The sequence below is a fragment of the Cervus canadensis genome, chromosome 32 (genome assembly GCF_019320065.1).
Source record: "Cervus canadensis isolate Bull #8, Minnesota chromosome 32, ASM1932006v1, whole genome shotgun sequence".
In the NCBI taxonomy this organism is placed as follows: Eukaryota; Metazoa; Chordata; class Mammalia; order Artiodactyla; family Cervidae; genus Cervus; species Cervus canadensis.
Window position 1 is genome coordinate 21,093,592 of NC_057417.1, and position 10,871 is coordinate 21,104,462.

The following is a 10,871-nucleotide window of genomic DNA, read 5'->3' on the forward strand; positions in this document are numbered from 1 at the left end:
CTGTCCTGTGCCACTCCATGCCTTAACTTTGGGGAATAAGTGGATGATAAGCTGGGGAGGGGGCCACAGGCAGGGAAGAGGGGAGGCTGGAAATGGTGAAGTTGGGGAGCAAGCGGAGACTCCTTCCAATCATGTTTGTCTTTTCTGTGGTTTCAGAGGCCCTGTCTCTCTGCTAGCTCTGAGTTCTGGCTCCAGGCTGGGCCGGGGACAGCAGAGTGTGATGGGCCAGGACAGGTGGCCCTACCATGTGACGCTTGTCCGCTGACCGCTCAGTCCTCACTTTTAGAGCGGTTTCCAGAAGTGATGAGAGGGGATGGGCCAGGCAAGCTATATATAGTCCTGGGGCTCAGCCTGGGAGGGTCTGTCTGTCTGCTCTTCACCGTGCACCCATCACCATCCTTGCTCTGAGCTTGGTACTTGCTTCTCTTCAGACACAGCTCTGAGCCGCCTACAGTTAGGCTTGACCTTGACTGGGCCTCTTGGGAGTCTCTTTTTAGCCAAGACCTCCAACCAGACCTGTGAGTCCTGGGGTCCTGGTGGGGGATGGTGGCTGGGGAGAAGGGGAAGGGGGGGGACAGGGGGACAGGGGCTTGCTGCGAGTCCTGGAGGCATGAGAGAAGAGGAGAGGGCGGGGACTCTGGAGAATTTGGGGTTGGGGCTGAGGCCAGGGGCCAAGTCAGGGGAAAGACACTTGGGGGTAGGACGGTGTTGGAAAGCCAGCCTCAAGTTTAGGAACGGTGGGGGTTGAGCCAGGTCCCTGACAGGGGCTGGGGCTGAGAACTGCGGTTGAGACTGCCTTTGGGCCTGAAAGGGAGTTTCCCTTTCTCCTTTGGCCTGAGCCAGGGTCCCTCTGTGTGTGAGATGAGAGGCCTCTAGAGGTTGGGCCCGGGGCGCGGCCCCCGACCGAGTCTCCCTGACAGACCCCTCCTCCACGCAGGCCCGCCATGTCGGCCGCGCCCGGCCTCCTGCACCAGGAGCTGTCCTGCCCGCTATGTCTGCAGCTGTTCGACGCGCCCGTGACGGCCGAGTGCGGCCACAGCTTCTGTCGCGCCTGCCTGAGCCGCGTGGCCGGAGAGCCGGCGGCGGACGGCACGGTGCTCTGCCCGAGCTGTCAGGCCCCCACGCGGCCGCAGGCGCTCAGCACCAACCTGCAGCTGGCGCGCCTGGTGGAGGGGCTGGCGCAGGTGCCGCAGGGCCACTGCGAGGAGCACCTGGACCCGCTGAGCATCTACTGCGAGCAGGACCGCGCGCTCGTGTGCGGCGTGTGCGCCTCGCTCGGCTCTCACCGCGGCCACCGCCTGCTGCCGGCCGCCGAAGCCCACGCGCGCCTCAAGGTGCGGCCCCCTCCAGCGGGGATCCGGGTCGGATGGGATGGTTGGACGGGTCGGGGTCGGGCCGATCCGGCCTCGGAGCTTCAGGGCCCGGGGCGCCTGGAGGTGCCAGGGACGCGGGCGGGGCGGGGCGGCTAGGGAAGATGAGCTGAAGGCGGAGCCTGGCGGAGACCAGAGCCTGGAAGAAGCGCTCCGAGACTGGCCTCGGCGAGACGAGCGCGGCCGCTGGAGCGCACGCGGGGATGCGGGAGGAGCGCAGCGGCAGAGCGGAGTCTGCCTTGCTGGGGCCCGAGCGGAGGACAGGGTCGGTGCCCGCGGCCCACGCGAACAGGCTTGGCTGCTGGGCGTAGCCCTGGATAAGAGGGGCCTCGTTGGCCGGGACCGCCACGCTCCCGCGCCCCTGGAGCTGCCAAACTTGTAATGGCCTGACAGTTACCAGATGGAGCTTCACCCAAAGGGACCTGGGAGGCCAAGGCAAGCCTGTGCACGCAACTCTGTGCACAGCCCCGGGGTGGTACCGAGACCCAGGTGCAGGCTGTTTTTGTGGTTGGCGCTGGAGGTTCTGAACGCCTCCAGACTCCACACACGGTTGTGCGCGCCCCGAGGTTTGCCATCTCCGCGGATGCCCAGACACTGGCAAATGCAGACGCAGGCACACGCTGGCTCGCCTGGCGTACGTGTGGCAGATCACACGCGTGTAGAGCTACAGGAGTGTATGTGTATACACAGGCCCAGGGAGATATGTCATGAAGCCATTTATAGGGTTGTTGGAAGAATAAACGACAGGTGCAGGGCCTGGGGGAGGCGGGGTCCGGAGGCTTGGAGCAGTCCACGGTCTCTGCGATGGAGAAGCTGCCACTCTCTTCTCCAGGCGGCTGTTGAGGGTGGTGGTGGTGGTGGTAATCTTTGCCCATAAACGTCAGCGTTGCAAGACACTTCTCTTTGGTCTCCAGACTTCTAGATGGGGTAGACCCCGCCCTTAAGCCCATCAAATCCTCCAGGGGCCCAGCCTCACCGTCCCTCCCGCTCCAGCATTGCCAGTCCCTCGGGGTGCTCGCTGGTAGTCTCCTAGGCAACTGCAGGAGGCTCCACCTCCCAGGAGCCCACCCAACCCAGACTCCCCTCTGCTGGTGACCCTAGAACTCCTATCCTCATCCATCTTTACCTGCAAAAAGAGAAGAGAGTCCATGAAGTGGAACGGGGCACCAGGAAGCCCAGGAGCCTCAAAGGGGCAGGCGGGTTGGGATACAGTCTTTCAGAGTCTGCATCAGTCCACCCTAAGCCCCAGGGAGGGGGTAGCTGGAGGTTTGAAGTAAAGATCCCTGGAAGGAGGGGGAAAACTGAAAGTGTGTCTGACTCTTTGTGACCCCATGAACTGTACCCTACCAGGCTGCTCTGTCCATGGAATTCTCCAGGCAAGAATACTGGAGTGGGTTGCCATTTCCTTCTCCGGGGAATCGTCCCAACCTAGGGATCGAACCCATGACTTCCACATTGCAGGCAGATTCTTTACTATCTGAGCCACATGGGGGACAAGAAACCTGGGGTAGGGCAGAACACCTGGGTCCTTGGGGAGGAAGAGGTCCAGAGACCACGTGCCAAGACTCAAGAGTGGTTGAATGGGATCTGCTGGGCAACCAGGGACTCACAACCCCCAAAGTCATGCAGCCTCCCCCTGCTTGCCTCGGAGTAGAAGGACACTAGCCTCTTGGTGAGACCCATCATGCACTGTGTTGAGCACTGTTCCCCACACCTCCTCACCAGGGGATGCTCCAAGAGCCTTCTTTGTTCAGCCCCCAGCCTCTAGGGTGCCATCATGCTTGTCCCCATGGCTCAGCCCTGTCACCCATGAACATCAGACGGCTGAGAGCCTCCAAGGCCACGCTGCCCTGCAGCAGACAGGGTTGTGGCCCTGGAAGATGTCTGGGGATGGAGACTGACCTGGCAGCTGGCCACAGTAGCCCATGGTCCAATTTCAGTGAGGACTCATAGCAAACAGTGCCTAGAGGGTCTCCTAGTTTCCTTTAGAGGAGGTGGGGAAGAGGCTGCCAATTTGTCCCCAAGACCACAGATAAGGTAGGTGGGGGATAACCGTTCCCATTCTGCAAAAGAGGAAAATTGAGGCTGGAAGTAAGGGCGACAGGACTGGAACAGTCTGATTCCAGGGCCGTGCACCTCCCAGCAAACTGGCTTTGGCTGGATGTGTTAGGAACTCCCCTATGCCTGCATTTCAGGATCCCAAACTGACAGAATAGGAGCTGGCCCACAGGTTTGTTTGGTTTGTCCATGCAGAAGACATTGTTTTTAAGCTTTTGGCCATGCTTGATCCCATGCACTGCCGTGGGATCCACCTGCAATGCAGGAGACTGGGGTTCAATCTCTGGGTTGGGAAGATCCCCTGGAGAAGAGAATGGCTACCCACTCTAGTATTCTTGCCTGGAGGATTCCATGGACAGAGGAGCCTGGTGGGCTACAGTCCATGAGGTCACAAAGAGTTGGACACAACTGAGCAACTCATACTACACTACTATCCTCAGAGCCTACAAGTGTGCAGGGAGGCTGGTTAGAGGGTTTTGCTCAGATTCTGCTTTTAGGTACAGGGTGAAGGCAGGAATAGGAAGAGGCTGCCTGTCTCCTGTACACATCCTCCACTAACCCCTGAAACCGGCTATTGTGCCAAGCCCTTACCTCTCCGGGGGAGGAGACCCAACTACATCTGTGATCATCGTCTTCCCAAAGATCTATGCTGAGGGGCTGCCTGCTGGGGGGATGCAATCAGGGAAGACAAGGCTGGGGAGGACTTAACAGAGACAGACAATGGAGGGTGAGACATTCCAGATCTCAGAACCGGTACTGGCAAGTGCCTGAGACCAGCAAGTGTGTTTGGGGGATGATAAGTTGCCAGCCTGGCTGGAAGAGGAGCTGGCATTGAGGCTGAGCCAGAGAGGGTGGGTTAAGGCGGGGAGGTGTGGGTTTGGTGGGGGAGGTGGGCGGTAGCATCACTTCTTTATATCTGCCCTCCCCCCACCAGACGCAGCTCCCACAGCAGAAGATGCAGCTGCAGGAGGCATGTATGCGGAAGGAGAAGAGCGTGGCCCTGCTGGAGCATCAGCTGCTGGAAGTGGAGGTGAGGGACTCGTCCCAGCAGAGCCCGGGGACTGGGGGTCCAGGCTGGGGGCCCCCAGTCAAATGCTCTTTCTTGTCTGCCCCCCGCCCCAGGAGACAGTGCGTCAGTTCCGGGGGGCAGTGGGGGAACAGCTGGGCAAGATGCGTTTGTTCCTGGCTGCCCTGGAGGGCTCCTTGGACCGTGAAGCCGAGCGAGTGCGGGGTGAGGCGGGGGTCGCCTTGCGGCGGGAGCTGGGGAGCCTGAACTCTTACCTGGAGCAGCTGCGGCAGATGGAGAAGGTGCTGGAGGAGGTGGCAGACAAGCCACAGACAGAATTCCTCATGGTGAGCACTGGATGGCTTCCCTCTGGCCCTCAGCCAGGGTTTAGGCTTTGGAGACCTCATTCTGTTGTCACATAGGGACCCCGAGATCCAGAGACAGGTAGGGATGAGCCAGGGTCACACACGGAGGAGGGGTGCGCCCCAGGATGGCCCTTATGCTTGTTTAGGTGGGGCACTGCACAAGGACGCTGTACCTAAGAGGGCATCATTTGTATCATAGAGGTTGTAGATCTGCATATTTATTAGGATACTTTTTTATCAGGTAGAATTAGTTTCTTGAGGAAGGTGGTAGTTTTTTCTAATTCATACAGTAAAGGGCTAGGGGTGGCCTTGAATTCTGGGTTTCCTTTGCCTTTTCTGACTTTTCCTGACCCCGCACCCAGCATTTCTGTGTTCTGCCCCAGCGTCAGAAGCCCCCAGTGTCCCCACTGCCTGCTCATCTCCATTCTCTTTTTCTCTCTTTCCAGAAATACTGCCTGGTGACCAGCAGGTGAGATCAGCCTGGCCCTGCCCGCTTTCCCACCTTGCCCTTGTCTGCCAGGGACACCGGCTGGTTCACCCTCTCCTCCCGTTCAGTCGATGGGGATTCCCCTGCCCTTTGTGTGGACATGAACTTGACCTGTCTTTGTCCTCAGGGACCTCCCAGACCAGCGCTGGAGACAGATGCGGGCAGGGACACAGGCGTCACTCAGTGCTGCTGTCGGGGGGGTGGTGGCGGGGCCAGGCTTTCCAAAGGTGTGCACGTTAGAGCTGGATGCTGAAGGAGTGAACAGGCTTCCCAGGTGGTGCTGGTGGTAAAGAACCTGCCTGCCGATGCAGGAGACGTAAGAGACGTGGGTTTGATCCCCGGGTTGGAAAGATCCCCTGGAGGAGGGCATGGCAACGCACTCCAATATTCTTGCCTGGAGAATCCCATGGACAGAGGAGGCTGGTGGGCTACTGTCCATAGAGTTGCAAAGAGTCAGACATGACTGAAGCGACGTAGCATGCAAGTAGAGGGTTGGTGGAAGAGCGTTGGAGGCAGAGGGAACAGCAAGTGCAGACTGCTATGAGAAGCGAAGATGAAGCTGGTGTGGCTGGAGGGGGTCAAACTGTGAAGGGGGTAGGAGCTGGACCTTATCCCAAGAGAAGGCTTTGAAAAAATTCTGGTAAAATTTGGCAAAATTTTGGTAAAATCTGGCTTAGTGGTAAAGAATCTGCTAGCCAATGCAGGGGGAGTGGGTTTAATCCCTGGGTCAGGAAGATCCCCTGGAGGAAGAAATGGCAACCCACTCCAGTATTCTTGCCTGGAAAATCCCATGGACAGAGGAGCCTGATGGGCTGCAGTCCAGTTCAGTTCAGTTGCTCAGTTGTGTCCATCTTTGTGACTCCAGGGACTGCAGCAAGCCAGGCTTCCCTGTCTATCACCAGCTCCTGGAACTTGTTCAAACTCATGTCCACAGAGTCAGTGATGCCATTCAACCATCTCATCCTCTGTCGTCCCCTTCTCCTCCTGCCTTCAATCTTTCCCAGCATCAGTGTTTTTTTCCAATGAGTCAGCTCTTCGCATCAGGTGGCCAAAGTATTGGAGTTTCAGCTTCAGCATCAGTCCTTCCAAATGAATATTCAGGACTGATTTCCTTTAGGATTGGCTGGTTTGATCTCCTACAGTCCATGGGCTCGCAAAAGAGTTGGACATGACTTAGAGACTAAATAACAAAAACAACAAAATATACATAACATAAAATTTACCATTTTAACCAATTTTTTTTCCCTCACCGCGTGGCTTGCAGGATCTTAGTTTCCCAACCAGGGATCGGCAGTGAAAGGGTAGAGTCCTAACCACTGGACTGTCAGGAAATCTTACCCTGGTTTTTTTTTTTTTCAAGAGTACATTTTAAGTACAGTGGCATTAAGTACATTCACATTGTTGTGTAACTATCAGCACCATCCATCTCACACCTTTTTCATCTTTCCAAACTAATGAAAACAGAAGGGCTTTAAACCAGGGTGTGATGGGGGCACATCCTGGAACTTGACCACAGCTCCTTCCTCCTGTCTTCTGGGCACTGCCCCTGCCCTCCCCCAGCTCTGTGCCTCTTCCAGGGAGTCCCTCCACCGACCCTTCCTCCCTTCTCCCCACCCCCAGGCTGCAGAAGATCCTGGCAGAGTCACCACCACCGGCCCGTCTGGACATCCAGCTGCCCATCATCTCAGATGACTTCAAATTCCAGGTGTGGAGGAAGATGTTCCGGGCTCTGATGCCAGGTACTGGGAGGGGCTCACCCTGGGTTTGTGCTTGTGATGGTGTGGTTGATGGGAGGCCCCAGCCGCATACAGAGAGGCCTCTCAATCCCAAATGGGGAGGTCACCCTAGAAGGTGCTCACTGCCCCTTTCCCTCGGGGTTAGCACCCTTGTAACCTGTGCTCAGAGAAGGACTTTAAAGGGCATGGGGTTTTCAGGTGGGTGATTGACATGGAGAGGGCATTGCTTTGTTTTTGGCTGTGCCACTGGATCTTAGCTGGGGCATGGAGGCTCTTCCATCTTCACTGTGGCATGTGGAATCTTTACTTCCTGGCTGTGGCATTTAGTTCTCCAACCAGGGCTCAAACCTCAGGTGCCCTGCATTGGGAGTGCAGAATCTTAGCCACTGGACCACCAGGGAAGTCCTGACAGTAAGTCCTGCTTACTGAAAGGATGCTACTGCCGGCAGCAGGTGAAGCTGGGGCCTGGGTTTGAGCCCTGCATGACCCACGGACCATCCCTGCCCCTGCTGGCCAGTGGGGATGATACCCGCTGCTAACTGGGAGCTGAGGACCTGTGGAGCTGGAACCCTGGGGTCAGACACCGACTCTGGCCTGTGGCCGGGGAGACCCAAGGGCTCACTCATCCTCTTCTCCGCAAGAGCTAGAGCCCATTGGGGAGCTAGAGCTCCAGCAGATGTATACCCGGCCTCACTGGGGGGAATGGAGGGACCTCTGCTTTAGCCAAGAGAAGACTAAGGCCCAGAGATTGGTCAAACCTGACTTGGTCACACAGCGGGGTGAGGTTGAGACTAGCTTAGGACCAGGCTTCTGACTACCTCCTGCTCTAAGGCCTTAGATGGTGAGTGCCACGGCCCTGTATCCACTTAGTCCTCCCCACAGCCCTGGAAGGAGGGAATTATGGTCTCATTTTACAGCTGAACAAACTGAAGCCTTGAGAGGTGTGGCCTTTGGCCCGAGTCTGTAAGCCGAGGCGGGGATCACTGCCCAGAGATGCTGGGAGGATGAGAAGAGCTGCGCCCCCCACAGGCGGGTTGGGAGAAGGCTCGCAGGGAAGCCCACCCGCAGGGTCTGACCCGCTTCCTTCCGGTGGCAGCGCTGCAGGAGCTGACCTTTGACCCGAGCACGGCCCACCCGAGCCTGGTGCTGTCCAACTCGGGCCGCCGCGTGGAGTGCTCGGAGCAGAAGGCGCCGCCGGCCGGAGAGGACCCTCGCCAGTTCGACAAGGCGGTGGCGGTGGTGACGCACCAGCTGCTCTCCGAGGGCGAGCACTACTGGGAGGTGGAGGTGGGCGACAAGCCTCGCTGGGCGCTGGGCGTGATCGGCGCTCAGGCCGGTCGCCGCGGCCGGCTGCACGCGGTGCCCTCGCAGGGGCTCTGGCTGCTCGGGCTGCGCGACGGCAAGATCCTGGAGGCTCACGTCGAAGCCAAGGAGCCGCGCGCGCTGCGCACCCCGGAGAGGCGGCCCACGCGCATCGGGATCTACCTGAGCTTCGGCGACGGCGTCCTCTCCTTCTACGACGCCAGCGACCCCGACGCGCTGGAGCTGCTCTTCGCCTTCCACGAGCGCCTGCCGGGGCCCGTGTACCCCTTCTTCGACGTGTGTTGGCATGACAAGGGCAAAAATGCGCAGCCGCTGCTGCTCGTGGGGCCAGATGGCGGCGGCGGTGGCAGCGGCGGCGGCAGCGGCGGCGGCTCGGAGGCTTAAGCTGCCCGTTGGGTTCGGGGAGGGGTGAGGGGCCCTGCCGGGCTGGTCGGGGTCGCCGGGGTTGCAGGCAGGGCGGAGGGGGTTGGGGACGGGACTCCAAACATTCTGAGAAGTTGGGGGTTGGCATGTGCCGGGGACCGCCAGCCAGGGGTTGGGGTGGTGATGGGAAGGGAAGACCTGAAGTCAGGTCAATGGAGAAACTCTAGCTGGGGAACCGGGAAGCCCCAACGATCGGGGAAGAGTTGAGATTGAGGAAGGGTCGGGGGCGCTTGGGGAGGTGGGAGGGGAGGAGCTGGAGAACTCTGCGGGAGTCAGGAGGCCCGGAAGCCTCCCGCTCCTTTCCGCCTTGCGGGGCCTCTGAAGTCGGCTCTGGTCTCACCACCGCAAGGGCCTTCCACTGGGGTGATTCTCCAACTGGAGCATATGCACCAAAATCACCTTTTCAGAGCACCTCGCAATGCTTTGGCTAAAGCCCAGATGGCAGAATTTCTGGTTCAGTAGGTCAAGGGTGGGTCAAAAGTGGGCCTTTCTAGCAAGTCCTCAGGGACAGCTGACGTTGCCTCTCACAAGCTGGATCACACCTGAAGCGTTGCTGACTCAGCTGGCCTTCTGTTCAGTCAGCTCGCTCTTACACAGAGTTATCACGAAGCTGTCAGCCACGAGGCATAGAAAACCCAAAATACATTCCTCCAGGCCACAGCCATTTAGAAACTGTCAGAGCCTGTGTGCAAAATCGCTTCAGTTGTCTCCGGCTCTTTGCAACCCTGTGGACTGTAGCCTGCCAGGCTCCTCTGTCCATGGGGATTCTCCAGGCAAGAGTACTGGAGTGGGTTGCCATGCCCTCCTCCAGGGGATCTTCCAGACCCATGGATCGGACCCGCGTCTCCTGCATTGGCAGGCGGATTCTTCACCACTAGTGCCACCTGGGAAGCCAGAGCCTCTGCTGGGTGAATAAACCGACCCCCCCATTTATTGCCCTTTGCCTCTGGATTATGTTGACTGAGTGTCTCAGACGTGGAGGACACCCCCCCCCCCCCAATTGCTAACCAAGAGAAAGAGCCCTGCCCCAGGGGCCTGCTGCTTGAGAAGGAGAGGAAGCCCCCATCTCATCACCCTCCCTCCCCGAGTTGCTTCCTTATGTGTGAACATTTTTTTTAGGCCTTTGGGCCTAAAATAACCACTGAAGCCAAGAGTGGGAGCCCCTCTTCCTTGGAGGGAGAGGCTTTGGGGGTTCAGGCAGGTGGGACTGCTGCCCCTCCCATCCTAAGGAAGGATGAAGACCTGGGGCCATTTGCTGTCACCAGTGGGGTCGCTGCTGCTGCTGCTATGTGAGGTCTGGGGCCCCCTGGCAACTGACGCCAGTGTGGGAATTTTCTGGGGGTGGAGGGGAGAGGAAGGTGTAGGGTAAGAAAGGCCTCAGGATCTGGCTGGGGGTGTGCTTCTGGCCGCATCTCCCAGAGGAAGGCCTGTTGTGCCCTGGCTCCGGGACACAGAAGAGAGGATTCGTCTGAGAAGCTCTTTCTTGTTAGAAAATAAAACCGTTAAGTGAAGGGATTCGTTGGTGGTCAAATCCAGCAGCATGAATAAACACGATTATAGTTTGACTCCCGTATTAAATCTGTGTCAAGAGATGACTGATCTATTGCTAGGCAGTATGGGTGACTCAGATGATAAAGAATCTGTCTGCAGTTCCAGAGACCAGGGTTTGATACCTGGGTCGGGAAGATCCCCTGGAGAAGGGAATGATAACTTATTCCAGTATTCTTGCCTGGAGAGTTCCATGGACAGAGGAGCCTGGCGGGCTACAGTCCATGGGGTCACAAAGAGTCAGACACAACTGAGCGACTACACTTTCACTTTCTTTCACGTGGGCTTCTCCAGTGGCTCAGGGGTAAAGAATCTGCCTGCCAATGCAGGAGTTGTGAGTTCAGTCCCTGGGTCAGGAAGATACCCTGGAGAAGGAAATGGCAACCCACTCCAATATTCTTGCCAGGGAAATCCCATGGACAGAGGAGCCTGGCAGGCTATATGCCATGGTGTCACGAAGAGTGGGACAAGACTGAGCAAGTAAACAACAACAATCTTCTCATTGCCTGTCCAGCCTTCAGTCTTGATGGACCCATCAAATCTTTCTAAAAATCC

At 58.0% G+C, this 10,871-nt stretch overlaps 1 protein-coding gene across 1 annotated transcript; it reads left to right on the forward strand.

The window, feature by feature from the left end:
- The first annotated feature begins 303 nt into the window (after window positions 1–303).
- TRIM72 (tripartite motif containing 72) lies at window positions 304–10,338 on the forward strand. Its single transcript, XM_043456379.1, has 7 exons — window positions 304–518; window positions 938–1,334; window positions 4,363–4,458; window positions 4,551–4,781; window positions 5,246–5,268; window positions 6,907–7,025; window positions 8,119–10,338. The coding sequence occupies exons 2-7, from the start codon at window positions 945–947 to the stop codon at window positions 8,727–8,729; spliced, it is 1,470 nt and encodes a 489-aa protein (XP_043312314.1). The 5' UTR covers window positions 304–518; window positions 938–944; the 3' UTR covers window positions 8,730–10,338.
- Window positions 10,339–10,871: the final 533 nt, after the last annotated feature.

Bases quoted from the DNA above. Each gene is read 5' to 3' on its own strand.
- TRIM72 (XM_043456379.1), top strand. From the start codon at position 945: ATGTCGGCCGCGCCCGGCCTCCTGCACCAGGAGCTGTCCTGCCCGCTA. The intron at 4,459-4,550 runs GTGAGGGACTCG...CCCCCGCCCCAG, and splicing joins ATCAGCTGCTGGAAGTGGAG to GAGACAGTGCGTCAGTTCCG. The intron at 4,782-5,245 runs GTGAGCACTGGA...CTCTCTTTCCAG, and splicing joins CACAGACAGAATTCCTCATG to AAATACTGCCTGGTGACCAG.